At 34.9% G+C, this 17,217-nt stretch overlaps 2 protein-coding genes across 2 annotated transcripts; both read right to left on the reverse strand.

The window, feature by feature from the left end:
- Positions 1-6,316: 6,316 nt before the first annotated feature.
- On the reverse strand, positions 6,317-8,718 carry LOC107825086 (valine--tRNA ligase, mitochondrial 1-like). The gene is made up of 3 exons (XM_016651920.2): positions 8,520-8,718; positions 7,797-7,896; positions 6,317-7,265 (listed from the first exon to the last, which is right to left on the reverse strand). Exons 1-3 carry the CDS (start codon positions 8,660-8,662, stop codon positions 7,113-7,115), a joined length of 396 nt encoding a protein of 131 aa, XP_016507406.1. The 5' UTR covers positions 8,663-8,718; the 3' UTR covers positions 6,317-7,112.
- A 5,809-nt stretch (positions 8,719-14,527) lies between these two features.
- On the reverse strand, positions 14,528-16,770 carry LOC107798102 (valine--tRNA ligase, mitochondrial 1-like). Its single transcript, XM_075240094.1, has 6 exons — positions 16,682-16,770; positions 16,437-16,546; positions 16,148-16,311; positions 15,905-16,078; positions 15,343-15,594; positions 14,528-15,253 (listed from the first exon to the last, which is right to left on the reverse strand). The coding sequence occupies exons 1-6, from the start codon at positions 16,768-16,770 to the stop codon at positions 14,846-14,848; spliced, it is 1,197 nt and encodes a 398-aa protein (XP_075096195.1). The 3' UTR covers positions 14,528-14,845.
- Positions 16,771-17,217: the final 447 nt, after the last annotated feature.

Raw genomic sequence — 17,217 nt, forward strand, 5'->3', positions numbered from 1 at the left:
ATAAGATAGAGAACATGGCAGAAAGCTAGCCATTAATTAAATCTTATGATATTGTTGGCTAAGTATGGAATAGTATGGAAGTATCAAGAAACTACATTACTAGTATATTTTGTCACAAAAGTCCGATTTTATTTAAAGCTAGATTGATGAAAGTTGTATGTTGTTCGTACATGGCGTGATAACAGTTACATGTATAACCATAAGTGAAAGGTGAGTTGATATAATTCGTTATGAGGTTAGAATATTAGGAATGGTTCAAACGTACAACTATATTGCATGTGATGCAATTTTATTGAATCAATTTGCATAATAGTTCTCTTTCTTATCAACTTGATTCTTATCTACCATTGTAAACAAATTAACCAAACAATTATAACTTTGGACTAAAAACAAGTATATGAGAAGGATATGGGATTTATGAGCACGAATTACAATATTTTATGTCAAAGATATGTAGAAATAGAGTTCGCATTAAATATAACAATGAAAATTCTTCAGAAACTATTAATTTGTTTATCAAATTAATTCTTTTCCAGTTTTATATGCGATTCGATTTTTGGATATATTAATGTTGTATCCACGATAAAAATGGTAGTATTTTTAGTTACATGTTGTTTGTTTCTTTTTCATATCATTAATTCTTTAAAATTTGAATAGTTTTGAGGTATATAATTCATACGCGTAAAATAAGACTTGCGGTCAACACATAATAACTTTTGAATTTTTTTTCAAGAAAATTTGGAGACGTCTAAATCAGTGTTTCTCTATGGCTTTCATATAAAAATAAGTGGATGCAATAAACAATTTGTAGAGAATTTTATCAAGAATATTTTGTGAAATTAGGGATACGTTCGCGTGGCCTAAATTACATTTTTTAAGGCAGTTCGGATTATGCGTTCGCGCAACTTTGAGCCAAAATTTTAATAAAAAGAGATTCGTCGGAGGATATTAAATTAATTTCATAAAACCCGAGATGTGCGGTTCACTATTTAAGAAAGGCGAATGTTCTTAATTTTATTTTAAGCACAATTTCGAATATCAAATATTTTTTTTATAATAAAAATATAGAATATTATCAACCTTTTTGTGTACACGTATGCGTGGCACGATTCTCTACAATTATAAAAGGTATATAATACGAATATACGTACGCGTGATTCGTTTATATAATTGTAAACAATCTAAACAAAAGCGGTAATAAAATCGGGTAACAAGAAAAAAGGTATTTAGTAAATCAAGATAATTAAGCCAAATATAAAAAATGGTTAAGCGACCGTGCTAGAACCACGGAATTCGGGAATGCCTAACACCTTCTCCCGAATTAACAGAATTCCTTACTCAGGATTTCTGGTTCGCAAAATAACAAACAAAGTCATATTCTCCTCGATTCAGGGATTAAAACCGGTGACTTGGGACGCCTTAAAATTCCCAGGTGGCGACTCTGAAACAAACAAACAAATCCCGTTTCGACTGTCCTTTAATTGGAGAAAACTCCCTGCACCCTCGCGGGGGCAGAAAAAGGAGGTGTGACAGTCGCTTATTAGGATTTGACAGTTGAACCATATCCTAGGGTGACCCAGAGCTATAATGACAGAAGGAATTAATACATTATTCTTCTACAGGTTCTTGAGAGTAAATTGTATACTTCATGCTATCCGGTCGTTAAGGAGTGTTGCTAGACGTCACCCTTGATTAGTATATTGATGTGATCAATTTACTACCGGCTTAGTATTGAACCTATGGGGTCGCACACTAACGAGTGTTCTGATCTTTGCTAAAGGATTAATTGCTTTATTATTTGATAATTAAATTAAAGAATTTAATTAGTCAAATAAATTTAGTTATTAGTCCAAATGAAATATTATTATATTCTTTGCTAGCACAGAGGATATAATTAATATTGTGAACAAATTGAAGTTTTCTATTTGGAATAGAAAATTAAATTATATCTCTTGGTTAAAATATATATGTATATATATATATATATATATATATATATATATATATATATATATATATATATATATATATATAATTAGCACAGATGTTATATAAAATATTAATAAAGTCTTGTTAGTAAATCCAATTTTGAATTGGATTAATTAACATGGAAAGTCCTTATGGTGTTGTCCACAATTTTCAACCCATTTAATATGGGAGATAATTTTTCAATAAGAAAATATTAATAAAAGAATTCAATTTAGAATTGAAGTCTATAAATGTGTTGCATGTTTTTATTTTCAAATATTAACTAAGTTATAGAATTCAATTTAGAATTGAATTCCATAAATGAGTTACATGTTTTTATTTTAAAATGGTGACTAAGTTGTAGAATTCAATTTAGAATTGAATTCCATAAGTTACATGTTCTTTTAAATATTTACCATAAGATATGTGATTTGTATTTTCCAATGGAAATTATGTATATATATATATATGTGTGTGTGTGTGTGTGTGTGTGTGTGTGAGTCCTAATTAAGAATTAGTGAGACATAGATCTTATACATATTGTAAAGAAACCAAGAGAGTTATTCTTGAGAGGAAAAATTACGTTGAGAAAGTAATAATGCAATATAAACCAAGATAGAAAATACTAGTACAAGAAAATTGTTTCTTGTTCTTCTACCTTTGAGTTGAGATTTTTGAGAAAAATTTCAACCCAATATTTTCTTTCAATTTGTTCACGGGGTTTCATTGATCAAGGAATTGATAGCAAGGACCAGTGTCGGTGTGGATACACATAGAGTCTTCGCACTATCGAAAAATTTAAAAATGAGACTCTCTTCACAAGGTACGTCTTAGATCCGATCTTTGATATGTAAATAAATTTTAAACACGAAAATTTTTGCTTAGAATTGCTTTTATCTTCCGCTGCGTGTTATGAACACCTCTATGCAATCCTACATTGGTAACAGAGATTCTAGTGAGACTGCCCGTGAAATCTAAAGATCTTATTCATTCTATCACACCTCTTAGTGATAACTTTACCTGCTTAAATGTGAAGTATCATGATCAAGATAAGCTATAAAGAACAAAGAGCGACTAATTAATTTTGTGTAACAATTACATTGTCAGAATTTAGTGAAAATCATGATTTGAGACTTGGAGTTGGGTTTAACAAGATGCACGATGACTCATACTACTACAGTTCTATATGTTTCGTGATAGTCTAAACAAATCCTTACACCATTAGCTTCTCCAAAAATTAAATAATTCGTAGTAAGTTTAGTAACTTGAAAAATAAAGCATATTGTTTGATACAACTAGTTCGAAGTCACTAAGAAGAAATTGAAAATAAAATATATATTATTTGTCACAATAGATTAAAAGACACTGATAGTAGTGTAAAAAATCTTTACACTATCAGAATATGTAAATTAGCTCTTTTCAAAGTGTACCTGTGAGTTCCTCCAAACACTTCAGATGGGCTTCGAACAACAACTTATGGAGAAGTAATTAAGTCCTCGTGAATTGGTCAGGAGAACTCTAGGGAACAACCTGTTTACTTTATCAACCAACTTTTCCTTGCTATATTGTAAAAGTTCTTTACGCTATCATAATATATAAATTAAATCCTTTCAAAGTGAATCCTGGAGTTCCCCCAAACACTTCAGCAGGGCTTTAAACAATAAGTTATGGAGAAGTAATCCCTCATGAAGCGGTCAAGGGAACTCTAGGGAACACCCTGATAACTACTAATCTACTTGTTTTTTTAAATCTGGCTACAACAGTCCTATTTATATTGTATTTTCAAGAGAAGCAAAACCCACATAAAAGAATTTCCATGACAAATGTGAAAGTGGGGTTTGCAGTGGGATAGGGGGTGACACTATTGAATCTGGCTACAAATATGGGTAATATTAAAGTTTGAGAATATATCAGAAAAAAGTACTTTCCCATGCATATTGTACTTTACCATTTTTGTCCTTTCATCCCATGCATATTGTACTTTACCTTTTTTACTTTTTGTGTCTTAAAGTTCAGTGATGGCTTCACTTGCTAATTCTTATACCTATAGTTTTTTTGGGGCCAAAAGTATTTTTTCTTTCGGCCAAAAATTAAAGTTTTTGGAAGGAAAAAAGTACTTTTGAAAAGAAGCAAAAACATTTTTTGAGAAGCAGAAAAAAGTAGTTTCTCTCCAAAACCACTTTTCTGAGAAGCACTTTTGAGAAAAATACACATAGAAGCAGTTTTCAAAAGTTTGGCCAAACACTAATTATTGCTCAAAAGTGTTTTTCAAATTAATTACTCAAATACAAACTGTTTCTCACCAAAAATACTTTTTTAAAAAGTGCTTTTGAGAAAAATACTTCTCAAAATAAGCTGATTTTAAAAGCTTGGTCAAATATGCTATTAGTATCTTAACTTGTGATATTGAATTTGTACAACCTAATCAGTTATCAGCTTCACTTTACCTCTTTTTTTTTTTTTTTTCCGAATCTGCTGGAAATCTTTGTTGTATATGCCAATAAAGCATAAATATTTATGAAAGTTGATTAGGTTCCATACATCATTTTTCATAGCTGAACAAAATTTTATTTTGAGAGGGCAGAGAATCTGTATGACTACTTGATGAATGGTCATTCTCTAGCATTCACATGGCGTATGATACGAGCCAGGTTCACAATATAAAAGATTTTGGAAGCAAATGGATGATAAGATGCATCAAGGGAAAAATAGAAAAGAAAATAAAACCAACAATTATGTGTTTTACTGGTTATTCAGTTGTACACGAGGGCAAATAAAATAAGTAAAATAGTTTTTTGTACAAAAGGATATTCAACGTTGCACATCCACTCTTTGGGCTAATAGATGTCTATCCGTATTGAGTTTAACTTCTATCCAATGAAGAATTTTCACACTATTAAGTCTACTTAATAATAATTACAGGTAATTCACAAAAATGATACCAATCTGAAAAATGACACAAGTAACCTACTATATAGAAAAAGCGCCATAAGGATAAAATTATCTTTTTATCTTTTTCCAAGAAGCCTATGAAGACTAAATATCCTAGGGTATAATTGTAAATTCATTATTTTTTAGTTTAAAAGGCAGACAAATAATTTAGATGATACTTTGTATACTCAATTTTAGTGCAATGAACTAAACGACCAAACAAGAAATGATCCATGTACTATTAATCTCCAAATTATTAATTCTTGCATTACTAATCTTTGTATTATTAATCCATGTATAACTTGTCTTCAAACCAAACAATCTCTTAAAAACGTGAGGCTTTTGAGAGAAAACTATTTAGGCTTGGACCAAAACGAACAGTATAACACTATATATGTAAATAATGTATTTGGGTTGGCTTAGCCCAGCAAAAACATTACTTGCCGGCCACTAGTGCAATACATGCATGAGTGGAACTGGGACTTTTCATCTCGGTACAAAGCACTTCCTTTTTAGAGTATAGCAGTAATATAGCCGAATTCATGTGAGCTACTGCCATGGATTTTAATAAAATTTTAAAAATAATCATATAAAAATATATTTTGTTGAAGTGTGTAACCATCTTATTTAAAAGCATATTAAACTATTGGATAAAGTATACTTTTATTTAGTAAAATACAATGTTATTTGGCGAAGGATGGAATGCAAGTTTACTTAAGCATAGTTAATATCAATAGTTTCAATTGGTTGTGTACTTGTGTTCATGTTGGCTGCTTGGCTGTGGATATGCAGTTGATCTTGGTAATTTCCATTTTCCATCCAACTTGGACCTGTGGATATTAGTTAAGATTGATGTGTCACTCTTATTAATTAAAGGATATTAGTTGATCACAACTTAAAACATTTCTAAATTTCAGGGAAATGGGAATTTTAAAGACATTAGCCTCTAAATTCTACTAACTCAATTTGGTCTACTATCCTCAAATGTTTACTCTGTAAAAAGTGAAGGAAATAAAAATATGATCAAATTGTTTGTTATCAGCTTTAACGGTTTCTACTACTCATTTTTCAGCTATCTTTTTTATATCAGTTTAAGTACTATTCCTTTTCAGATATATATTAACCCACAAAAGAAAAAACTTGATTGCAATAGCAACTCCTCAAGCGTCTTTCATCTCCTTCATAAGGCAATATGTCCGCATTTATCAATATCTTCAGCAATTTTGAATTGAGGGCAGAAATGTTAATAATATCATATAATGTTGAAATTAAATAAGTCAAAAGTTTAACTATAATTCAACTTTAATCTTTTAATTTACATTTTTAAGGAGATCTACAGCAAGTCTGATGATCAAAAGTTGTTGCTTAATTGGTAAAATATTATTTACAAGAGAATTTTAGTAGGAAATAGCCCATCTATACCAACTTCAATAACGTTACAAAAATATTATAAGTGTTGGAAAAGAAAAGTTACAAAAACCACTTTGGTATATCACAAATATGAGACTGAATATTTTGCGACTCAATTTAACATGGGATGCTCAATATTTTCTTCAATTGATTTCATTTCTTGCTTTAGGACACTAAGTTTCACTGTATTGTCTTCATGGATGTTAGGCGGAACTTTCTCTTTGTAGCCAGAGGCACTCATGATTTTGCTTAAGTTCTCACATTGCCCGCAAAAGAAGAAAGATTTAGTACATTGTACATGGCAAATTGAACTGCTTGTGAACTTCACAATATAAACTGACTCAAATTTCACAATATCCACTTGAGTCCACTTTTGAATGAAGACAGCCGAGTGAACAAAAGCCAAATGTCATTCTGCACTATTCTTCAAACGGAAGCACTAATTGAACAGAAGTTGGTACAAATACCTTGGGATGAAAGCACTCACTTGCAGAACACAGGGGGGAAAGGAGGAACATGATTTCGGATTAATCAAAGGAATAACATGCCAGTTGTATATTAACATCTAGTGAAAACCTAAATTGATCTTTTACACAATATCTTCAGCATCTTTCCTAACCTGTTTTTGCAAGCTAAAAAGCTATATATACTAAATTTTTTCTTTAAACGGAAAAGCGTCTTGTTTGCTTCTGTTTGACAGAAAATACAGATTGTTTAGCTCCGGGGAGAAATTCAGAGGCACTTATTCTACTAGTTAGAAAAACAATTTTGCAAACAAACAATAATACTCTATGAAATTTCACTTACTTCCTCGTCTCTTCTCTCTTCTTTTCAAGCCTTTCAACTTCAGTCTCTGAGTTACTAGTAGTCCCTTTTTCCTCTAGAAAAACTGTAACAGAATCATCCACTATTTTTGTCAGCCACCGAGTTGGAGTTGCATCACTGTCACTTGAGACCTGATGAAAATTAATGCAAGAAAAGTAGCTAGGCGGTAAGAAAAATGAGAAAATATAATTGAAAACCAATGCATATGCCATCACATGGTCTTTTCTGCTATTTCCAGCTTCATACTATGTGGGAGAGGAAAGGTATCAACGAAATAAGCATGTAGATTCTCTACTTATTAGTATACTTGTGTAGATGGGAAATTTTTCCATTATTAATAAAATCATTTGCTTTATCATAAAATAATAGGGAAGGCAAGGATGAATGACATGTTTTTTATGCAATTGCAAAACGACAAAACTAGTTTTTACAGCGCAGTTGCGGAAACTCACAAACCACATGCATTGGTTGGATTTATTTTCCCGGTGATACCGATGATCAATTAAAACAAAATTATAAACCATCCTTCTCAAATCAGACCATAAATAAGCAACAATACCAATACGACTTTTCTCTTCTTTCACAAACCGCAAAGATACCACAAGGAGGAGATGAAGACGTTTCGGATAAAAAACAAACAAACAAGACAGAGAAAGAGATACCTTCAAAGATGACAATGTAGCTAGAGTACAAATCTCCATTTTGCGTTTATTTATGGTCTCCACGGTATCAGTTGTCCGGCAAAGCACAAACGCTTCTAGCCTGAGGATAGCAAGATTCCATCGTTAGTTTGGAAAGTTAAAAGTCGTTATTGTCTTTATGAAAAGCTTTTTTCCTTGACTATCACATCAAGCCATAAAAAGAGAGCATAACACATCAATCTCTCGCAGTCACTTGTATGTATTAAAACTTTTTGAATGATTCACAAACACATAAGCAAGCAGATCATAGCATGCTGGTATCCTTCGTTAAAGTATCATACATTATTTATCTTGTGGACCTTTAGCATAGGTCCCTAAAGAAATTACAACTCAACAGTAATATCAACTGCAGCTGTATGAAAGCTGAAATAGCAAATTCCAATCTTCTAAAGATGGGCAAGGAAGATTGATATTATGAACAACCAAGATAAGAGATTGCATTAGGAATGAAAAATTAACTAATTCATTGATTGTCGATTATTTAATGAAAAGGCACTTGAAACTTCTTTATTTTTAATATACTCCCACCCAAACTTTGACTACTTTTAACTCTTTCCATATAGAACAAATTTGCTTTTAAGTTGTCTTACCATATAACTTTTCCCTCGAACAGATACCAAAAGAACCAAAAAATGTCACTTGAAATGTTCTTTATATGAAAAGATTAAGTTCACAGAAGATTACCTTGCAAATCTCTCCTTTGGAGGCAACAATGTCCTCTTTGACCTCAGTCCTTTAACAATTGATGAAACCTTTTCCATCTCAGCTTCCACACTATCATTATTCCAGCTCTGAAAAAATGAACAGACGTCAAAAAACATGGACATTAAACAACATAATAATCATGTAGCAGCTAGCATGGAGCATTATATTAAGTCATGTTTTCCACTACTAGACTCATCTTGATAATCTACCTTTTTCAGACCCTCAAGCAAGCTAACATATTCCAAATACATATTCTTGAAAAACAAATTGCGTACATTAGTTTCTTTTCACACATACTTGACGAGAAGTTTAACAACATACATGGGTGATCCGATATAGAGATTTTTCGAAAATAGATCCCATACAGCTTAGAGTAATCATTAAGACTCTAGACCATAATCATTAAGACTCTAGACCATGACACTAAAACCAATGGCAAAAAGATAGAGGAAAAGAAGGGGGAAAAATTGTTATGTCGAGGAAGAGGCAAACCCGAAAATAAAGAAGATAAAGAACACCAAATTTTAACGTGGAAAACCCTTCTCGAAGGTAAAAACCACGGGATCACAAAGATCCAAAAAGTTCCACTATAACAATAAGAGGGTTACAAAAGTTCTCCAAATTTGCTACACAACAAGTGCCAAACACGGAACAACAATAGCAACAAGAGCAACAACTAATCAATTGAAGAAAGAGTATAATCCACAAAAACGAAGCTGCTGTTCGAGGCTCGAAATAAGATACTACGAGACTCCAAATCCGATCTGCACTCTTCAAATCCAAGACAAAGATGTTACAAACACTCAGTCAAACTTTCAGCCCGATCAAACGGTTAAAGAATTGGAAAACGTGATTTGAAGTTGGTTGGTCGGAATAAAAATCTGCAGCAAAACAAATATTTTTCTTCTCTCTTCTCTCTTGACGAAAGCTCTCTCAAAAACCACTCTTATGTGCTTAAGTCTTTCAAAGACTTGTATCAATGAGCATAGAATAATTCTCCAAGGTTGTCTTATTTATAGATCATGAGTGGTGCTTTCTCTTAAAGCCAAAACCCACTCAAAATAGGAATAAACCGAATCCAATTCCAAATAGGAATGGAAACCAAAAGAGAATAGGATTAGGCCATTGTGCCTTTGGCTGGACAACATGGGCATGTGCCCAAAAAAAACTACACTTTAACATACACCAATGGAGGTAATATATCTAATATGTTTGGATTTGATCAACATTGTTGAACACTGAAGATTGAAGATGAAGACACAACCAAAATTTGTTATTGAGAGAGAATTGAAAATGTGGAATTTTGCCAAGGTGGAGATTTGTTGAAGTTTGGCAAAATGCCAAAGTCCCACATTGGTTGGGAGTTAAGTTTGGGGGGATTTTTCCCCTATAAAAGAAGGCCTAATGTTTAGGATTGAAACACACCTCTCATTTGCCTTCTCATCTGTTTAAGGCATTTGTATCTTCTCTCTTTAGTATTATTTCACTTGTATTTTTGGAGTGGAATAAAATATTTGGTTGTGTCCGAGGAGTAGGCAAAATTAGCCGAACCTCGTAAATTCTGGTGTTCCCTTTATTATTGCTTTATTGTCTTATTTATTATTTGGTAGTTGTCATAATTTTTGGTATAGTAGTTGTGACTTATTCACACTCTATACATTTGGCTTCCGCAACAATTGGTATCAGAGCCAAGGTACTGTCTAAGTATGCTCTGTGGTTGCAGCATAGTCTGATCTTCCACATCAGAAAAGATTTATCTTGGTAACTGAGTCAAGGTTCTGTCTGAGTATGCTCTGTGGTTGCAGCTTAGTCTGATCTTCCACACCAGAAAGGAAATAATCTTGATTTGTGTCGTCAGCTATTAAATAATATTTGTGTCAAAGATGGGAGACAATAAACAAGAAGAATCTACATCAAGTGTCAACAATACGTCATCATTGGCATCTTCGCTTATGACAAGAATTGTGTCAAATGCGAAATTTGCGGTCGAAATATTTGACGGGTCCGGACATTTTGGGATGTGGCAAGGCGAGGTTCTAGATGTCTTTTTTCAACAAGGGCTAGATCTGGCCATTGAAGAAAAGAAACCAGATGTTATTGGAGAAGAAGATTGGAGAATTATCAACCGTGTTGCTTGCGGTACCATTCGATCCTACCTTGCTAGAGAGCAGAAATATCCATACACAAAGGAAACTTCTGCAAGTAAATTATGGAAAGCACTGGAGGATAAATTTTTGAAGAAAAACAGTCAAAATAAATTATACATGAAGAAGAGACTGTTTCACTTCACCTATGTTCCTGGTACCACGATGAATGAACATATCACCAGTTTCAATAAGTTGGTTACAGATTTGCAAAATATGGATACAACTTATGATGATGGTGATTTGGCCTTGATGTTGTTGGCGTCACTTCCTGATGAGTACGAGCACCTTGAGACTACTCTACTCCATGGAAATGACGAAGTTTCTCTCAGAGAAGTTTGTTCGGCTTTGTACAGCTATGAACAAAGAAAGCGAGAAAAACAGAAGGGCGGAGAAGGAGAAGCACTATTTGTGAGGGGTCGTCCTCAAAATCAAACGAGGACAAAGAAGGAAAGATCCAAGTCAAGATCCAGACCCAGCAAAGATGAATGTGCCTTTTGTCGAGAAAAAGGGCACTGGAAGAAAGACTGTCCGAAGTTGAAGAATAAGGCCAAACATAACAATGGAAAGGCCATTATGGATTCAAATGTAGCTGATTGTGATGATTCAGACTTCTCATTAGTTACAACAGAGTCATCAACATCTTCAGACATATGGTTGATGGACTCGGCTTGTAGCTATCATATGTGTCCCAACAGGGACTGGTTCGTGGAATTTCAAGAAGGAGAATATGGAGTCGTACACACAGCGGATAACAGCCCTCTTACCTCATATGGCATTGGTTCAATACGATTAAGGAACCATGATGGAATGATCAGAACATTGATAGATGTTCGATATGTACCGGATTTGAAGAAGAATCTCATCTCTGTGGGAGCCCTAGAATCAAAAGGGTTCAAAATCATTGCAGAAAATGGAGTGATGAGAGTATGCTCCGGTGCACTAGTGGTAATGAAGGCTAATCGGAAGAATAATAATATGTACCGCTATCGTGGCAGTACAGTTATTGGGACAGCGACAGTGACATCCAGTGACGACAAAGAGGCAGAAGCAACCAAGCTATGGCACATGCGCTTGGGACATGCTGGAGGAAAATCCTTGAAAACTCTATCAGATCAAGGATTGTTAAAAGGAGTAAAGGCTTGCAACTTGGAGTTTTGTGAGCATTGTGTCAAAGGGAAACAGACAAGGGTTAAATTTAGTACAGCGATCCATAATACTAAAGGCATTTTGGATTATGTACACTCTGATGTTTGGGGTCCTTCCAAAACACCTTCATTGGGTGGGAAGCACTATTTTGTAACCTTTGTTGATGATTTTTCTCGAAGAGTGTGGGTGTATACAATGAAAAACAAAGATGAAGTGCTGGGAATTTTTCTCAAATGGAAGACGATGGTGGAGAATCAAACAGGCAGGAGGATCAAGTGTATTCGCACAGACAATGGAGGTGAATACAAAAATGATCATTTCAATAAGGTCTGTGAAAATGATGGCATCGTCCGACACTTCACTGTTAGACATACACCACAACAGAATGGAGTGGCAGAACGTATGAACCGGACCTTGCTGGAGAAGGTACGGTGTATGTTGTCCAATGCTGGCTTGGGCAAAGAATTTTGGGCTGAGGCAATTACATATGCATGTCACCTCATTAATCGTCTACCATCTGCTGCTATTGATGGCAAAACACCATTTGAAAAATGGTACGGAAAACCTGCTGTAGATTATAACTCTTTGCACGTGTTTGGCTCAACTGCATATTATCATGTGACGGAGTCAAAATTGGATCCAAGGGCAAAGAAGGCTATTTTTATGGGAATTACTTCTGGAGTCAAAGGATATCGCTTATGGTGCCCTATGACAAAGAAAGTAATATTCAGCAGAGATGTTACCTTTGATGAATTTGCTATGGTAAATAAGGTAACAGAAGATACCAAACAAAATGAAGGTGCTTCTAAGCAGGTGGAGTTTGAGGGAAAATTTATTTTTCCTACACAAGAAGCAGAGAAGGAAACAAATGAAGATTACCCTCTGGAAGGAGAGCCAGTAGAGGAGATTCCAACTCAGGAATCTCAACAACAACTTGAATCAATAGCAACCAGCAGGCCAAAAAGAACAATAACGAAACCTGTTCGTCTCATAGAGACGGTTGCTTGTGCAACCTCAATTGTAGCTGATGATGTTCCTACTACTTATAAAGACGCTGTTCAAAGTTCAGAAGAAGATAAGTGGAGGATTGCCATGAATGATGAGATACAGTCCCTTCATCAGAATCATACATGGAGATTGGCCAATCTCCCGAAGGGAAAGAAAGCAATTGGGTGCAAATGGGTATTTGCAAAGAAGGAAGGATTTCCTAACCAAGTAGATGTTCGCTACAAAGCAAGATTGGTGGCCAAAGGATATGCTCAAAAGGAGGGAATTGATTACAATGAAGTGTTTTCTCCAGTTGTAAAACATTCCTCCATTAGAATTATGTTGGCTTTGGTAGCACAATTGGATTTGGAACTAGTTCAGATGGATGTAAAAACTGCGTTTTTACATGGAAACTTGGAGGAGGAAATCTACATGACTCAGCCAGAAGGATTCAAAGTTGCTGGAAAAGAAAATATGGTGTGCAAACTTGAAAAATCGTTGTACGGATTGAAACAATCTTCTAGACAATGGTACAAGCGATTTGACGAGTTTATGTTGCGGCAAGGGTACAAGAGAAGCAAATACGATCATTGTGTGTATTTGCACAAGCTTAAAGATGGTTCCTTTGTATATCTTCTCCTATATGTTGATGATATGTTGATAGCTTCCAAGAATTCGGAAGAAATTGATAAGTTGAAGATTCAACTGAAGAAGGAGTTCGAGATGAAGGATTTGGGTGAGGCAAAGAAAATTCTTGGCATGGAGATAATTAGAGATAGACGTTCAAAGAAACTCTGTTTATCTCAAAAAGAATATTTGAAGAGAGTACTTCAACGTTTTGGCATAGATGACAAGACTAAGCCAGTTAGTACTCCACTTGCTTCCCATTTTAAGCTAAGTACTACTATGTCGCCAATGGATGAAGCTGAACGAGAGTATATGTCAAAGGTACCATACGCAAATGCTGTTGGTAGCTTGATGTATGCAATGGTTTGCACAAGGCCTGACATTTCACAAGCTGTTGGAGTTATTAGCAGATATATGCACAATCCAGGGAAGGAGCATTGGCAAGCTGTGAAGTGGATTCTACGGTATATTCATAATACTGTAGATGTCGGGTTAGTTTTTGAGCAGGAAGACAATCAGTTTGTAGTTGGATATTGTGACTCAGATTTTGCGGGTGATATGGACAAACGAAGATCAACTACTGGTTATGTGTTTACTTTTGCAAAGGCACCAGTTAGTTGGAAGTCTACTTTGCAGTCAACAGTTGCTTTGTCTACAACAGAGGCAGAGTACATGGCTATTACAGATGCTGTGAAAGAGGCAATTTGGCTTCAAGGATTGCTAAAGGAGCTTGGTGTTGAACAAAAAGGTATCACAATTTTTTGTGATAGTCAAAGTGCTATTCAATTAGCGAAGAACCAAGTTTATCATGCAAGGACGAAGCACATTGATGTTCGGTATCATTTCGTACGAGAAATCATAGAAGAAGGTGGAGTCACGGTGAAGAAAATTCATACTACAGAGAATCCTGCTGATATGCTGACAAAGGTGGTGACTGCGGTCAAGTTTCAACATTGTTTGGATTTGATCAACATTGTTGAACACTGAAGATTGAAGATGAAGACACAACCAAAATTTGTTATTGAGAGAGAATTGAAAATGTGGAATTTTGCCAAGGTGGAGATTTGTTGAAGTTTGGCAAAATGTCAAAGTCCCACATTGGTTGGGAGTTAAGTTTGGGGGGGATTTTTCCCCTATAAAAGAAGGCCTAATGTTTAGGATTGAAACACACCTCTCATTTGCCTTCTCATCTGTTTAAGGCATTTGTATCTTCTCTCTTTAGTATTATTTCACTTGTATTTTTGGAGTGGAATAAAATATTTGGTTGTGTCCGAGGAGTAGGCAAAATTAGCCGAACCTCGTAAATTCTGGTGTTCCCTTTATTATTGCTTTATTGTCTTATTTATTATTTGGTGGTTGTCATAATTTTTGGTATAGTAGTTGTGACTTATTCACACTCTATACATTTGGCTTCCGCAACAATCTCAACCCATTATCTAAACAAAGCCACAAAGTGTCTTGAGCAAATCTTCTTGCAGATACAAATTCTGGATTATCACTGACAAAGTATGGCTTGATTACTTCTATAAACAGATCACACAGCTGGAACTGCCAAAATGAATATACCACTGTTGCTGCATCGGAGAAATCATAAGATTCAAGGGATGAGACAGTTTTCGCTATGGCCTTGTTAAGCGCTGAGAGTATCCACTGGCAGCTAAAAGGCATTTCACTAGGAACTATCTTTGTCTGAGGGGTGTAATCTTCACCCAGTTTATCCATGGCAAACCTAATGGCATTCCATAGTTTGTTACACCATTCACGATACCCAACCACTCTCTGGATATCCAGATTGATCTTATCGGACTGGAAGGACAAAACAAAAAGGTTAATAATATCCAAAGAAAGTTCAAAAGAAACATCTTATTAAATTTCAAGACACAAATGTGACAAACCTGGCCAGTATATGAGACTAGGGCAAATCGAAGAGCATCTGCACCACATTCGTGAATACCTTTAGGAAAGTCCTTTGCATGTCCCTCTTTCGCCCTCTCAAGTTCTTTGGCATCCAGGTTGCCCTCCTCTAATCTCTTATGAAGATCATCAAGGGTAATTCCATTAATAACTTCAAGAGGATCAACAACATTTCCCAATGATTTGGACATCTTACGTCCCTGTGCATCACGGATCATTGGATGCAAATAAACCTGCAAAACATATTAAAATAAATAAGATCTGTTATGATCTCAACAGAAAGATCAAGTTACATAACTACATGTAGATAAAATACGGATTTTTTTGTCTTTTTTATAAGTGGATAAAAAGAAAATTTAACTTTCAGAAGCACTCTACTTAAAATTCTGTTTAAAGCACTGAAAAAGCCATGGATCATGGAAACAGAACTATCTTAGCTATCAACTGCTCCTAAAATAGATTCAAAGAATCAAACCCACGTATACCATAAATCTCAATAAGAAAAATTGGCATTTTCTACGAGGGATGATGAAGTTTGCTAACCTTTGTAAATGGTACGTCATCTCCCAGTGTTATCCCCAACATCACCATACGTGCAACCCAGAAGAAGAGAATATCATGTCCAGTTTCAAGAACCGAAGTTGGATAAAACGTTTTTAAATCCGCAGTATCATCTGGCCACCCCAATACAGATAATGGGAAAAGACCAGATGAAAACTAAGTATCCAGCACATCTGGATCTTGAGAGAGCTCAACAATCTCCTTCCCTGAAAATTTCCTACAAACCAAATCTCGAGCCTCTTCTTCATTTCTAGCAACAATCCAGTGATCATCACAAACACCAAATTCCTTCTTCTTATCATCATGCAGTGTCACATACCAAGCAGGAATACGATGACCCCACCAAAGTTGTCTTGAGATGCACCAATCACAGAATATTCTCAAGCCATCTGCATGTTCACCACACAAGTCTTTGTGACATGGAACACAACAAATTTTTATGCAAGTGATGAATCAAGAAAAGAGCACAAAACATCCTTTATAAAGTTTATATTTAAAATCCATAACAAAAAACACAACCAAGTTTTTTGCATGTACACATCTATATCTGATGAGATAATTGCACAAAAGTAAATGATAGAATATCCATTTCCACCACAAACAAAAGACAATAACGAATAGAACCTAAAACAGTCATTAGACCCATCAAAATGCACTAGTCTACACATGGGTAGGGTAATGGGGACACAAATTAGCATCTCATTTAAACCATTGCAGTCATTTAATCAAAGCATTTTTAGGGGCTAGATCCGAAAGTACCTTTTCCATTCAGCAGCATATTGTTTTGGGATGATCTCCATTTTCCGATTGTCATCATCCATAACAGCATCCAAAGCCTGTTTGGCCATATTTTTGCAGTTGACAAACCACTGGGGCTTTATAAGAGGTTCCACTGCATCATTGTTGTTATGTCGAGGAAGAGGCAAACCCGAAAATAAAGAAGATAAAGAATACCAAATTTTAACGTGGAAATCCCTTCAAATCGAAGGTAAAAACTACGGGATCACAAAGATCCAAAAAGCTCCACTATAACAATAAGAGGGTTACAAAAATTCTCCAAATTGGCTACACAACAAGTGTCAAACACGAGTAACAAGAGCAACAACTAATCAATTGAAGAAAGAGTATAATCCACAAAAATGAAGCTGTTGTTCAAGGCTCTAAATAAGATACTACGAGCCACTAAATCCGATCTCCACCGTTCAAATCCAAAACCAAGATGTTACGAACACTCAGTCACAATTTCAGCCCGATCCAACGGTTAACGAATCGGAAAAGTGATTTGAAGTTGGCTG

The sequence above is a fragment of the Nicotiana tabacum genome, chromosome 20, assembly GCF_000715075.1.
Source record: "Nicotiana tabacum cultivar K326 chromosome 20, ASM71507v2, whole genome shotgun sequence".
In the NCBI taxonomy this organism is placed as follows: domain Eukaryota; kingdom Viridiplantae; phylum Streptophyta; class Magnoliopsida; order Solanales; family Solanaceae; genus Nicotiana; species Nicotiana tabacum.